General features: G+C 42.2%; 2 protein-coding genes across 3 annotated transcripts in view; both read left to right on the top strand.

Moving 5' to 3' along the window:
* The first annotated feature begins 106 nt into the window (after positions 1-106).
* On the top strand, positions 107-5,090 carry klhl30 (kelch-like family member 30). The gene is made up of 8 exons (XM_056378046.1): positions 107-454; positions 1,081-1,927; positions 2,035-2,236; positions 2,813-2,899; positions 3,073-3,228; positions 3,518-3,706; positions 4,295-4,440; positions 4,563-5,090. The coding sequence occupies exons 2-8, from the start codon at positions 1,154-1,156 to the stop codon at positions 4,809-4,811; spliced, it is 1,803 nt and encodes a 600-aa protein (XP_056234021.1). The 5' UTR covers positions 107-454; positions 1,081-1,153; the 3' UTR covers positions 4,812-5,090.
* A 135-nt stretch (positions 5,091-5,225) lies between these two features.
* Positions 5,226-15,411, top strand: part of crocc2 (ciliary rootlet coiled-coil, rootletin family member 2) — a 31,251-nt gene continuing 21,065 nt past the window's right edge. For both annotated transcript variants that reach the window (XM_056378043.1, XM_056378041.1), the window contains exons 1-4: positions 5,226-5,745; positions 6,459-6,615; positions 6,759-6,874; positions 15,161-15,328. In XM_056378043.1, the coding sequence (XP_056234018.1) occupies positions 5,689-5,745; positions 6,459-6,615; positions 6,759-6,874; positions 15,161-15,328 (498 nt within the window). In that variant the 5' untranslated portion in view covers positions 5,226-5,688. The remainder of the gene's footprint in view (positions 5,746-6,458; positions 6,616-6,758; positions 6,875-15,160; positions 15,329-15,411) is intronic.

Raw genomic sequence — 15,411 nt, 5'->3', positions numbered from 1 at the left:
TTTGCACACTTTAATTTATTTTAATATCACATCTCCTTTAATTTCCTACATGTTTAAGGCACCTTAAATAAAACTTCATGTACAGTATCTTAACCCCATGTGATGAACAGCACTACATACCGTCATGTCTGTATTGTTAATCAGTTGTAACATTCAAAATCATCGGTGCCTTGTCGTTTATCTCCTTCGCTAGCGTCCAGGGACAGTTAGAAAATGCTAAATATGTGCCTGTAACAGCAGCTGTGGGTCCCATGCATGTTGTTTGGACTCTGATTTCAACACAGCGTCAGTCAGTCCTAAAAATAACTGAGGGAAAGACAGGCAGTCCATCCCAGTGACTTGGCAAAATCCTTCCGCCATGCTGCCCACTCCATGTTGATCTAACCAGCTGCTCAGCTACAAACAGCTTTTTTACTGGAAGGATGAGCCATTATTTCCATTCTCCTCTTCTGTGGTGAGTTTTTAATTGTTGTTGTTGTTTTTTGTTTTTTTTTACTTACTTTCACAGTATTTGATGACAGGAAATGTAATTTATTGTTGGCTTTGGAGGAGATTCGAGTCATACTGTTACAGCATATCGTATTAAACCTGAGCCAAAAGTACTTTCTAGTCCTTTTAACAGCACAGTGCTGCCACACTTAGAAGCCAAGGAGCTTTTTTTTTACATGACACCTTTTATATTTTTGTTGTTTGATAAGGGAGAGTGAATCAGAAAGGTCACTGACGAGCAAGTTTAAGTTCAAAACTTCTCACTGGTTCTCTGTATTTCTTAGGGTTTTTAATTTGTTCCATAGTAAAGAAAAATACACTTTATTATACTATTAATTAACTAAACTTAACTTAACTAATTTTACTATTAGATAGATAAATAATGTATTATAAAACACTTTTGTGGAAGTAATAAATCTTCCAGCATCTCTGTGCGATGCAGGAAAATCAAAACTGTCTTTCAAATAGATTATGCTGTTATCAGGACCGCTTTGGCAGAAAGTTATTGATGTTCTCTCGTCTTAAACATTGTTTTAAAAGGTTTTTATAATTGTTTCTCCTGCATATTGATTTGTTTTTCTCCACTTGCAGGTAAGCTCTGAACCTCGTTTTGACCCTCCCTGCTGAAAGAAGATTTAACCTGTATTTTGAACAACAGTTGACCATGGTGCGTAATGTAGATGACCTGGACTTCTGCCTGTCCTCCCATCCTCAGAGCATCCTGGAGGGCTTGCGTTCACTCTGCTCTCACCCCAAACTGGTTGACGTGACGCTGAGCGCAGGCGGTCGGGACTTCCCCTGTCACCGTGGCGTGCTGGCACTCTGCAGCATGTATTTCCGCTGCATGTTCTCGGGCGACTTTGTGGAGAGCATAGCCGCTCGAGTGGAGCTTCATGATGTCGACCCTGACATCCTAAGCTACTTGCTGGACTTTGCTTACACAGGAAAACTAACCATTAACCAGAGCAATGTGGAAGGGTTGATCTGCACCTCCAGCCAGCTGCAGTTCCAGACAGTGAGAACCGTTTGCAGCCGGTACCTCCAGCATCAGATCGACGCAACCAACTGCCTGGGAATCCTGGAGTTTGGGGAGATCCACGGTTGCCCTGAGGTGGTGGCCAAAGCGTGGGCTTTCCTGTTGGAGAACTTTGAGGCTGTGCAGCAAGGGGAGGAGTTTCTGCTGTCAGGAAAAGACAGACTGGTTTCCTGCCTGTCGGACGAAGGACTACAAATCCGGGCAGAATGCACCCGTGTAGAGGCCATCCTGAAATGGGTTAGTCACCACAAGGAGTCTCGGCTCTGCCACCTCCCTGAACTCCTCACCTTGTCCCGTCTCTCTCTACTCAGCCTGGACTACCTGGCTGACACCCTGCTGAAGGACACTCTGGTGCAGGCCTCTCCCAGCTGCAGAGAGGCTGTGGAAAAAATTCACAGGGAGGTTAGTGAGTTTCTCCTTCTTTTCGCTCTTATCTTTGTTTGCTCAGTGCGAATAGATTTCCAAAAACAATCATGACTTTGACTTTTTTTTTTTTCTTTTTTTTTTAGAAAATGAATTTGGCACCAGAATATTTGGACAGAGTCAACTCTCAGAGTCCACAACCAAATCTGCAAGAGGTGCTGTTTGTAATGGGAGGTCGTTCGCTGGATGACTCAGATGACTCAGATGACTCAGATGAAGATGAAGACAGAGACCCAAGACTGCAAAGACTGCTGCCCAGGAACTGTGCATTCTACAACATAAAGACAAGTAAAAATATTCTTTCTCCCCCCGATCACAATTTCAAATTTGTTTAAGTTCACAGTTCGTTTTACAACAGAAGATTGTTGGGAAGTGCCTGTCTGATTCCACAAAACAGTTTGGCAGATGTGTTGTAGGTCATTAAATTTGGTGCTGACAGAAAAACAGCTCTGCAGGAATGTGGTTTGGATGTGACAAAACTGGATCATCCTCTCAGTTCAAATGAGCGTTTTATTGAGCTGGAAGAAGGCATCCTTGTCCATGTTTATCACGTAGGACATTAAGGAAAAAGATGGTTGCATCTCATGGTTTTATGGTTTTATGTTGAGACACAACATCTCTGGCCACAATGTTGAAGGTTGTGCAAGAAAAGTTGCATTTCCTGGCTGTTTCAGGCCAGCAAGTAATATCCTAACTGTGACTTGTTTTCACTTAAATGGTCCTCAAAGGACATCAGTGCGTCTTTGCCTCATTTCCCAGCCACACATCGGTCATCTGCACTGTATTTGTGAAAGCTTCTATGTAGTTTGCTGCACTCTCTGCATGACGCTCAAACATTAACTCCCTTTTTCTTTTTCTCTGCAGAGCAGTGGCATGAGCTCCCTAATTTCCCCAACCCAAACAAGTGGGGTTACTCCATGGTCTCCTTGAACAATGATGTGTATGTCACAGGTGGGTCAAGTGCGAGCAAGCCTTTTCTGACAAGCAACAAAGGAGCGATGATAAATGGTTTTGAGCAGAACTCATCGTTTTTTTTTGTAAAAATCTTTTTATTTTTTTATTTTTTTACGGGGAATGCAAAACATTGTCAGACTTTTGACAGCGTGCCCTTGTCTTTCTGACAGGGGGCTCGCGAGGTTTGAATACCAACACCTGGTCGACCACAGAGACCTGGAAGTACATCACAAGAGAAGGGAGGTGGGTTACTGTGGCACCTATGCTTCGGCCTCGGACTAACCACACGTCGGCAACGCTCAACGGGGAGATTTACGTCATCGGAGGTAAGAAAATAAATACAGTACAGCTTGTGGTGCCTTAAACCTGCAGCGCACTGGAAAACTTTGATAAACTCTAGAAACCCATCTGCTCTTAATGGCTCACCTCTGCTGTGATACTTTGTAAGAATTTATTTCTTCTTTGTGGGTGAATAGACTCAAATATGACCAGGCTCTAAAATCCAGGCAGCATTTTACATGTGTGATTGCACCGCCACTTCCTTTAAAGTCAAGTATTTGTTTATGAAAACGTGATTCATTTATCACTCTTTCTACTTTTATCTCCCCTCTTTAGGTACAACATCAGACCGAGTTGAGGTTGAGCATTACGACCCTTACAACGACACCTGGGCCTTGACATGCCCCGCTTTAAAATACGTGACCAACTTCACCGCTACAGCGTGTCATGGGAAGCTCTATGTGATTGGCTCGTGCGCTGTGAAGTACAATGCTTTGGCCATGCAGTGCTACAACCCTGTTATAGGTAAGGATGCTCGGAGCACCGAGTTACTGCTGAAGGGATAATAACTATTCGTTTGTTATTTTCAAATTTGCAGCATTAAATGATAAAGATAATACATCACAAAATTGTCATAATTCATGCGGGCCTATTGGTGGATTCATTTGTAGCTCTGTTTCTTCCAGCTGCGCTTTTTGTGGTCTTAAAATACAGTATGTGTTAGTTCTTCAGTCAAGAAGATTTCTTCAACAATAACTAGAAATTGCTCCTGAGTCGGAGGAGCTTATTTTCCTCAGTTCTTTGTAATCACTTTTTACTTGCTATACCTATAACTAAACCATACACCTATAACTTCATTTTACAATTTCTGTAGTGAAATGTAAAAACTTAATACTGTAGTTCCCCATATACTGTTCCCTATATCCCTGTATACTGTTTGTGAATTGCTTTTTTCAACCAAACGTGCAGTTAAAGGATTCAATTAACAGTGTCATCTGATTTATTGTGTTCAGACATTATAAAGTTGTTGATTAAAATGATGAACCCAAGCATGATGGATATCCTTTACTCTGTTAAATCTTCTTTCTGCTTTTTTTTTTTTTTTTTTTACAGATGGCTGGATCAGCATATGTTCGCCCTTCATCCCTAAGTACTTGTCCTCTCCTCGTTCTGTCTGTGTGGATGGAATTATATATCTGGTGGCTGACAACACTAAGAAAGTCTACTCTTACGATCCAGAGGCAAACATGTGGCAGAAGGTGAGTTTAGGAATCAGTGCTGACAACAATCAAAATAATGCACTCAGTTGTATAAATACCAATTAAAAGGATCAGTTTTATACTTGACAGTTTGATATTTGATCACTTTTCCCTCTCATCAGGTCCAGCTTCTGCACATGCTCCATGAGAATGGCGGCCTGGTGACGCTGGATGGGAAGTTGTTTGTCACCGGAGGCCATTGGAAAGGTATGGAGGGGGACTACGGGGTTGAAGTGGAGGTGTACAACCGAGCGTCCAACACCTGGGAGGTGGAGGGCTTCCTGCCGAGACTTTGGTTCTACAGTGGGGTCTCCACCATCTTCCTAGACCCGTCACAGTGGCCTGAGCTTTTCCCCACCGATTCAACATGATGGCATTCTGTCCTGACGGGACTAAACTCAGGGGTCAGAGAGTTCACAAAAACATGCTCCTGTCATATGTTGCAGAACAAGTGGAATGTTAATCACAGGATGTCATTGTGCCCTAGAATAGTGTGTTACGTGATCCTCAGGTATTCTCGGTTTTTTTAGGGCCAGCTTGGCTGCTCAGCTCGTATTTATTTATACTTTGTATCATGTGTTTGAGATCAGAATTCCTTTTTGTGTTATTGAATCGTGCTTGTGAATCAGTAAATCTTTGTAGAAACAGTTTGTGGGCTCCTGTGTTCATTATTTATTTATTTTTATTTATATATATTTTTTGGTTGTATATTAAGGCTTTTGAACTGAAAATGCTCTAATTATGGATAAAATGTGTTCCCTGAAAAATGTTCAACCAGAAGTAGGATAATTCTTTATTGGGAAAACACTGTGCACTTTGCCTTCAGTGTCTTGATCATTAACCCACCGGGAATCCAGTGGCTTGGTTCCGCTTGGCTCGTGGCGTCTGTCGTGCCATGGAAACACCCAAGCCAGCATTCTATCTCTATGGCAATTGGCCCGGAAGCGCGTGGTCACCTTGGCAACGTCGACTGGGGATTAGAAAGGTGCTGCTTGCTTGCAGTAGCTCTTGAACTTTCTTGTCTAAAAAGTTCTGTCAGTGATTTTTCCATCTCTCAAGCCTTTCCTTTACGCAGGTGTCAGTTCAGTAGTGCTTTTCTTTATATCTCATGACACAGTTGCACTGATGTGTTAGGTTTGCGTATGTTTGAGCCATTTAACATTTAACGTCTTCTATCTTGAGGTATATTAGCCTATAGCAAGCTAACGCTAACGTTACCAGCTAACATTTGATTGTTAAAGCTTTGCAATGAGTTCTCCACGGGAGGAAGGTGCACACTCACCTAGACTGGAGGCTGTGATTCAGGTTGGTAACATAACTATTATTTTTAACATTTTATTTTGCTGTTGACACTGACAAACTGGGAATTGCAAATAATAAAACATTTATGAATTGCTGCTTTGATTACCTATTGTACATGCTGGCTCCCTGAGAAAATGTAGTCAGTTAATTTTCACCACTGTTGAAAGCAAAACTTTCTAGAAATCATTACCTGTGACCGGATGTACATTTGTCCACACCAGCTCTTTTTGAGCACTCAGGCTCACCTTCTGGACTCCAATATGAACACTGTAGTAAAGTGATTAAATAGTGCTTACTGAATAAATAACCTTGAATGGACAAGTTAGGATTTTGGTGCATTTTGTTCTCTCTCCACTTTGTTCTTTTTTTCTCCAGTTCTGTGCTTAAATGCATTTTTAGGTACTTATACAAAACTACTACTACTACTACTATACTTATCTGACAGTTGCAGTCACTCCACAGATTAAACATTTTCATACAAAAGATATCTGATATGATGCATTGTTATAGATGGAAATGTCCTATATATGTCTCATATATAATGTATAAACCTCCAGAGACCATTCTGTGTAATGAATATGGTTACTTTTGAGTAAGCACTTTTACTTACCTGAGAGTACTTCTTCATACACTGCTGTCTTCATAGTCTAACTTTAATGAGATGGGCCTTTTATGCTCAGCCAAACGATGTGCTGTGGTGATTGGTGTGATTCTAGAAGTTGGAGGAGTCCCTGCTTCAATCTGATGGCAGCTCAGGAGAGAGGACTCTGACAGTTCGAGGTGATGGACAGGAGTCTGGTTTCACAGTGCCAATGCCTGTCTCCACCCGTATCCGCCAGATCATCACCCGCAACCTGGCTGAGCAGCCGCCTGGTAGGGGAGAGAGCTTTAATTGAAACGCACAGAGAAACGCTTTGAAGACAACCAGTACAGACAATAAATCTGCCTTGCTAGATATCAGTTATCATGTGGTAAAACTGACACTTTTGTATGCATGATTTGCTACCTAATCTCAGGTGAGAGCTCTGAGGTGAGTGAGCTGGAGGAGAGCAGGGCCCCGAGGGAGCAGCTGTCTCCAGGCCTGATGGGCCGTGACCAGCCGCCAGTCAAACAGGCCAGTCTCACTGACACGGTAGGAGTGACACAGGGCAGCAACACATTCTCAGGTCAAGGTTGAGCTGTGGAATGTAATTCAAATTTTTAGCATTTGTTGTACCCATGCAATTCTTGTACACTGTTAGCTCTGTAAAGGGTGGCCACAAAAATTACAAGACAGACCAAATGGAAGAGATTGGTGATATCATCTAGGTAAGACACACATCATCATCATCAAACCATTTTTAATTTGAACAGTACACAGGAAACGTAGTCTTTTCATTCATTCATCATATTTACTTTATTGTCAGTGTGTAACTACGATGACTCGCGCCTCAGGAAATGGTATTTCTAAATACATTTTTCTACATTAAGTGTTTCCCACACTCACTCTAACGGACTGAGCCTGCATTGGCAAACATTGTTTTTAATGTCAGATGTTAATGCAGCTCTTACAGGCGTTAGAGTTTGTGACACTGTAGACAGTAAGTTTGTGCAGTTTTGTTTGGAGATGAGATCAAGAAGGTCAGCCACACTAGAGCATTGACTGCAGAAAGCTACATGCGTTTGAAATGGAATATGGTTACAGTAAACATCAGCGTAGCGCTGCTCTTTCCAGCAGGGAAAGCCTTTTGGAGCTGAACAAACAAACATTGTGGGAAGTTTGAAACAGCTTTGCATGTACTGTAGTGAAAACTGAGGGAGGAAAGAATTTACAGACTCCTGATTGAATTAATGTAACTTGACACAAGCACATATTTTATGTCATACATTTTTCTTTAATTAGTGGCTATGGAACTACAGTTTATAGATTACAGTAAGTACCGCATAGGCATCCATTGTGTGAGTGTGTGAGTTTGTTTGTGCGTGTGTGTGTGTGTGTGTGTGTGCGTGCGGGTGCATCTGCATGCATGTGCTTGTGTGTATGTGTTTGTACGTGTAAATAAGAGAGGGGAGGGTGGTTTCATGAAGGGTTTCCTTGTGGTCTGCTTGGGTAGACTCAGACCCCCTGTGCTCACGAGCACCGGCGTCTCCCTTCATAGCCCCCCATGGTTGCCCCCTCCGTGTAGCGGCCGCTGTTTTGGGGGGAAATTGTGAAGGTCACTGGCCTCCTCCCTCGAGGCTGTCGAAGAAAAAGCTCATTTTTCATGGTGCACAAAGCAGCCATTTGTGATAACACTGCACTCATTCTGCTGCTTAAATCTAATGAACTCCCACTGTTTGCCTTACTTTTGGAACTGATTTTAAAACCACAGCTATAAATATAACTTAATTAGCTTGGCAGAAATATATATATATATATATAGCATATTTATTTTGCTGATATTTTTAGATGTGTGAAAAGTCACAAAACAGAAAAAAACATAAGCAAGTGTTGCTGCGTAGAGATGCTCACCCACTGAGTAGTAATTTGAAGAGTAGAGGGGAAGGATTAACTCAAGTGCAATTTCTTTTATTTTTTATCAGAAAGATCAGAGAAATCATAACTCTTAATGTGTGAATGTTTTATGCGGTCTCACAAGTCAAGAGGTTCATTGTCCTGTTGTGACTTGTCTGTTCCAGTAAAAACTCCTGTCCTCTCCTGACTATTTTTTCCCTGCAGAACAGCATGATTGTTTGGCAGCTTTGCTGTTATGTGATGTTAATGCGATGTGCTAAGCAATGCCTTAGAGACAAATGACTATGGCACTCAGATGAAACTAATATTCAGGCCGGCAGTCTTACGTGCATTCAGCTGTCTCACTCATTATTAACAGCCGAAGGGATCATAGCACCGCGTACATCATATAGAGAATGATCATTTCAATTCTTATGTATAATTTGAGTATCTTATCAGTATGTTTCAGCTGCTCTTGAGAAAGCATATTCACCGTCAAATCTCAACAGTGGGGCTGGGTGATAATTAAATATAATTGTTAACTGGCTTTTGATAATATCGTGCAATAAGTCTTAGTAGTTTCTGTTGTAACATGTGAAGATATTTGTCTGATGGAGTGCATAGTTGTGAAACACAGTTTGTTGCAATGGACACAAATAAGAAAAATATTACAACATAAAAATGAATAAGATAATGTTCTTATTAATGTTGATATCACTTATATGCCTAGCCCTGCTTTATTTACATCCATTATGGTTTTCAAGCAACAACATCTTGTATATTTTGTTGAAAAGCAGCTCTTGGGAAGTGTTGTGAGATCGTGAGATCATGATAGAAACCGTTTGTCAGCATTTGTCCCAGTTGTCCTCAGCGCGAACTTACTTCCCTGGATAATTTACACAGAGTACTATAACCAAAATTTGTCTTGATAGTTTGCACATTGCTCAAGAATAAGAGTAAAGGGCCAGCTGCAGTGGAGCATCGCTTAAGCAGTTTTTGGTTGCATGTGTTGCTGAAAAGCTCTCAGTCTGGTGGGGCCCAGGTATCCATGCTCATACAGTAACAGCCATCCTACAGTCCCAGCTCACAGCTGGAGTATGCCCTCCTGTCAGTTCCAGGGGTCAAACTACCATCCCCCAAATTTCTACTTTGAGGCTAATTTGCCCCACACCTTTTGAGATCAGGTTGATTCAGTGTGACCACGTATTTTTCATTCCAGTTTGTCAAGAACACTATGGACCAAGCCAAAGAACGTTTAAAGTCAGCAGCAGGAAGCTGTTAATCATTGTGAGGGCTTTAATCTCTGTATCTACATCGCTATATGTTTGTTACTTGGTAATTTTCCAGCAGATTCAGTTACAATGGAGTCTCTGCTGGTTGCCTGGCAATTTCACAGTGACAACAAGACTCCAGTCGCTCCTTCCTGTCAAGAAATAGTCCCGCACATAATCCCTGTGTTATTTGTTGATTTTTAAACTTCCGTTTTTGTCATTTTTACACTTCCGGTTTTGTACGGTTTCAGCAAACATGATATAACTTGTTAATTTGTGAGCTTTAGAGGTGGTTAGATGAGGTTAGCTGAGTTTTTTTTTACCCTTGAGCAGAGCCAGGCTAGCTGTCCTCCCTATTTCAGTCTTTGTGCTAAGCTAAGCTATGTGCATTCTAGTGGAAGCTTTACATCCTGCCAAGAAAGTGAAAAACTATATTCCCTTTTAAGCACATTTATCTGTTCTAAACAAGATTCCCCCAGTTGACATGTATTCTAGAAAACAGAACCACAGGTCTCTCTCAGAAAGCCGTCTGACACTCACAGTGTCGCACTGTCAGCTGAAGTCGGTCCACCTCAGGACGTGTGACAGTTGAGAAGCGTACACAGTCATCCTAGATTCCCATATTTCCGCAGCTTTCCTTGAGTCTCTTTGACCTGACAGACGACCATTAACGCAATACTGGTGAAGTCACACCTGGACTCTAAAAAACCTTCTTCTGTGTCTCTGTTAAGTTACTCAACGTGATCTCTGGTGACCCCACAAAATTGCACCTGAACCTGGATAAACCTTGACCCAGTTTGTGAGTTGGATGGCCTCGGGAGGTTGGGGAACATGTTTGGTTGAATTCTGAACCCTCTGTGTTGCTTTTGGAGCCCCGCCAGTGTGCATTTTCTCATACATAGACATCCATACCCTACTGCCTGAACACTTAGCAAATGCCTGTACAATACATAGTGTGGCAGTCAGTTGGATATAGATAAACTCTTGTTGAATGATTTCTGACACCAACTGCCATTTACCAGTGCCCTCTGAAATCTTGAATCCCCTGAGATTCTGCAAACGAACCCTGTCAAACATAGTTGGAGCAGATAAAGTCTGTTTTTAGGGATTGTGTTACTGTCCCCTTTTACCCTGCTACCCCCCTTTCTGTTTCAAGTTTGTTTTTCCTGCTGGCACAAACCCATTCATTTAGGGCTGCAGTTTGAATGGAACTCTGCCAAAAAGTCTGACTCCCTCAACTATCATGAAATTGTAAAAATTAATTGCCTTCCCAAGAGAAAATACGCTTAAAAGCCCGTCCCAGTGTAGAATTTTTGATGAAAGTATTCCATTAAACCCTCTCAACATTTGGCATTAGGCTACTCATGTTACCTGACTTTAAAGTCAAACATTAAACACACTTTTCAGTTCTTTTTTGCATGTCAAGAGTGTCTAATCAAATGTGAAGTCTTGAACTGACTTGAGTGGGTGTGTGTGTGTGTGTGTGTGAATTTCATACTGCATTGTCCTTGCCGGGGGCATTTGTGTTAAGTGGTGCAAAGCCAGACACATGCTTGTGAGTACACAGCATGTATTATTAGTTTGGCTGTATTTACACAGCTCACTTGTATCCCTGTATGCCATCACGGCAGCTGTCCCCGTAACCAAAACGTTCACTCCATGGCAACAAACGCACAGCAGCTCCCCATCCGCGCTTCCCTTTTCTCCCTGTTTGTTATCCCACATTGTGTAATTACAGTCAGTGATGATACATAAACAGCTTTCACAATCAGCTGGGGCTCTTTCACAGAGTCAGCACTCAGGGGGTAATGGGTATGTTGTTGAAGTAGGATAGTAAGTTTTTTGGGCAGCTTGGGGACGATGGACATCCGCTCCAGCTGTGTTTAGGAATCTGACAGATAGTGCACTCCATTAATTCCCTTTATTAAGCCTCTGGGCCCAGGCCAAGCCAGGGAAAACGATTGCAGCTGTAACCCTTCACATGCTGGCTGGACTGTGCACTCATGGCCAGATGTCGCCCTGGGTGAGTCAGAGATAGAAAGAAAGATGTGGACTAGTTGCTGGATAAGCCTGGAAATGTATTTCTGTACAGATAAACAGGTATGGATAAACAGTGCTGGTTTTATATAGTAGATGAGGAGAAAATTCCAAGACATTTAAAAAAACTCAGTTGGAAGATTAAATGAACTGGTGTTATTGGATCTCCAAATGTTGTGACATTTGGTCAGTGAGAGAATATCATAATCATAACTTGGTAACTGAAATGGATTGGATTTTGATCTACCACATAAGCAAAGCAGCAACTTTTGGCCAAATACCAAAGGCTTCACAAGGGCCTTGAAAATGATTCTCTTGTTGCTTGTTGGCAGATGAATCAAAGCAAGATTATCCCTTGATGTTGTTTGAAATATTTATCAAAAGAGACAATACAAGGAGTGGCACAAATCATAAATATCAAGAAATATAAAAAGCTAATTCAAAGCACATTTTAAGAGGCTGAAAAGTCTTTTACTTTGGAAACATAAGCAGGGCTCAAGAAACAGATACTTGGGATTGAAAAAAATAAAAGGAACCATAGCAACCATATGGAGGCATAAAACATGCCATGACATAAGGGCTGTTTTTGTATAAATTGCATCTTGAACATTATTGCAAAATGGCAGTAGATTACCTCAAAGAGTCAGGCTACATTGGGATTGGGCACAGCCCACTTTAGAGGGCTGCGAAGGCTGCCCGAGAGCGATTGTACTCCAAGGCAGATCGTAAATAGCAAGGGTGTTCAGTGAGCACACTTCTGGGCCCCCAGTAAGGCCTGTAAGCCCCTGAGTTAGGGCAGATGGAGGACTGGGATTACTCGCCTCTCTCTTTTGCCTTTTTACAGTCATGGGTTACATGGGTGTGTTGAGAAGAACAATGAGTTCAAGCTCACTTGGAGATGAGGGTGATGAGATTTAATGATGCAAGCAGAGAAAGGGAGTTAGATGGTAGTGTAGGAGAGTTTAGTGAAGGTGGGGGTCTCCACAGCAGACTGTTATGGCGTCCTCTTGGGAGCTTCCTGAATGGAGCATGGCTAATCCAGAGCAGCCCCCGGCCTCCTGCTTTACAGCTGACTGGGGAGAAACCATAAAAAAGCGTCCTCTCTGTAGTGTGTGGAACATGGGCGAGGCGCTGGCAAGAAGCCCACACACTGCAGCTATGTATGAAAAAGTGCAAACAACCCTCCTCAACGGGGCAGAGTCGGGACCTTTAGGACTTGCCAGGGACACCTGGTCACTGAGTGCACAGCGCGGCAGGGAAGGTGTGGTCTACAGCAGCGACAGTTGGCGACAGATAAAATGTGCCCCTATAGAAAGAAATCTATGAGATCTGTTTAATTCACACAACCGTCCAGCTCAAGGGAAGTCGCGTTGCCCCTCCAATGCAGGTGTTCCGATGACATCTTTTGTTTTAGGGAGACGACACAGAGAAAATACAAAAAGTCAAGTTCAAAATGAGAAAAGTTCTACTTCACTTCCAGACTAGAGCTTGCGGTAATGACATTGGCCTTCATGACGGTTTGCAGTTTGCAGCTCCAGAAGCTCCACAAGTTTCACTGTGTGCATGGTTTGTGATAGTCTTATCAACTGCTAATTTGTTTTAGGGATTGGTGCAAGCAGACAAATTTTTGTTTAAATTCAGTGTGAAAACAGGACTGTGTCTTGTACTTTGTACAATCAAAACAGGAACATTCCCATGAAAATGTTATTCCATAGCACTGCTAGTGGTCAAAAACTCCACATTGTACCTTTTAAAGTATAACGGCAAGGGCCTTTAATGAACCCTGCATTATTATAAGCATAATCAAAGCACTTTTTTTTTTTTACGTAAGTGGTTACTGTTATAAACCTTGTGTGCTCTGGCCATGTATTGAAGGTGTATTTATAAAGAGCATGCTTGTTAGTGAGGCAGTGTTATTGCTTTAGTTGTGCCAAAATACTTGAAAAGATGCATATTCACTAATGCTCCACACACAGCTGTTTCCAGGAGTCCCTTTAAACACAGCTGCTGCAGTTCTGTGTGTTTCAAACACTCCGCCCATGTTGTTCCTCCCTTCTCAGTCTCTAAAGCTGTCACCTCAACAACGGGCAGTAAAAGAAGCTTTTGTGCTCTCCAGGTCCTCAGAGAAAAACACCAAAAGCACAGAGCCAAGTGCATGATGGCCGTTGGTGGAGTTTGTAGTATAAAATTCTGAAAAGGACATTTGGAAATGTGTTAATAATGGTGGCAAAGTGGCTGGGTCCAGTGTTGAACAGTGAGACTATTGTCTTGGCTCTCTTGGAGCCTGCTGGAGAGATTAAGCACCCAGAGAAGAGATGAGGTACAGAAGAGAGGAGGGAGGGAGTGGGTCGCAGGGTTGATTTGAAGGGCTTGGATGGTGGTTTGGAGTGTGTTGCAGGGGAGGGGGCTCTCTTCCTCTCTTTTTAAATGAGAAGTCGGCAAGGGCAGCTGGAGGCACGCAGTGTGTTGTAGTGCTCTAGGGCCATGTGGTTTGTATTAGTGAGGACAGGGTGTCTGGCACCAGGATAGAGAGTGGGTGGTGCAGAGGGAGTTTAGGTTGTGTGAGGTTGAGAGGTTACAGGACATTTGGATTTCAGATATGGGAGAGGATATGAGATTCCACCATGAGAAAGACCAGTACATTTGTATATCTTTGTTTTTAGATGCATTTGACAGATATACATTGCACACACACACACACACACACACACACACACACACATACACACACAGCCATACACGCATTAACCAGTATACAAACATGCTGTACTTGAACATCACATTAACACCTCACCCCACCTTTAAGCTGCTGTTTGTGCAACCCTCACGGTAAATTAAAACTGTAGATCTGTAATTTGTCTGGTCACTATTGGGTTTTTGTTCCTGTAGGGAAAAGCAAATATTTTAAATCTCATCATTATTGATATCATTGAATCATGTGATGATAGTAGATACCAGTCATGAGTAGATCTTTTTTGGCATGAACTTGCTTTCACAGAATTCATTGAGCAAAGTTCCCATGCAGTAACTTCATTTTTTTTATTTTCTCAAACACAACCCACCCACTGTTGAAAACTGCTCAATGACTCGTCTGAACGCTAACTTACCCTTTAGCCCAACTATTCATCATTGGTGCATCCAGATAAAACAGATGAGATAGACTAGAGTTACCAGTTTGTTAAGTACTCCCAGTCCAGCACATTTGGAGCGGAATAAATCCTTTGTGAATGGTGGGATGGACACACAGTTCGGCGCAGTTAGTATTGATCTACTTTACACGTTTCCATTTTTGCGTTTATGTTTCCATAAATCTTACAGTGGGGGCCACATTAGCATTTTCATATCTTTCTATTCACTTACTCAGCATTTATTATTGTCACTGTAGTAGTCCAGGATAACAGTGGTTTTATACTAGTCATTACTTATTTTCTCCTCTTTCCAAACTGAGGGTTGAGCAATTGTAACAAAACAATTTCCCAGCAGTGATCGTTAATTTCTTTTTGATTCTGACTGTAAACTAAGGAGTTATCGCAGGGCTGTTGTAATAGATTGCATTATATGTACCATCCATGTTAATGTGGAATATCGTGTCATGTTGTCCAGTTTGCTGAAGTTCATTTGTCCCTGCTCCATCCAGCTCGATCAGATACTGATGCTGCAGTCGGCGGTGGACTCGGACCAGGAGAGTGTGTCACCGACGGCCCTGCAACTGCAGAACAAGGAAAGAGCTTATAGACAAAAACTGCAGGTCTACCAGGAGGCCCAGCAGAGACAAGCCCAACTTGTTCAGAAGCTGCAGACCAAGGTGACTAACAAGACTTCACACTTCAGAGTGATGAAGGTAAAAGTTCCTTTGGCTCAACTGTGCACTTTCTGTTTGTTTTGTAC

This window comes from Seriola aureovittata, chromosome 6, assembly GCF_021018895.1.
Source record: "Seriola aureovittata isolate HTS-2021-v1 ecotype China chromosome 6, ASM2101889v1, whole genome shotgun sequence".
Classification (NCBI taxonomy): Eukaryota; Metazoa; Chordata; class Actinopteri; order Carangiformes; family Carangidae; genus Seriola; species Seriola aureovittata.
This window is presented reverse-complemented; position numbering and strand designations above follow the sequence as displayed.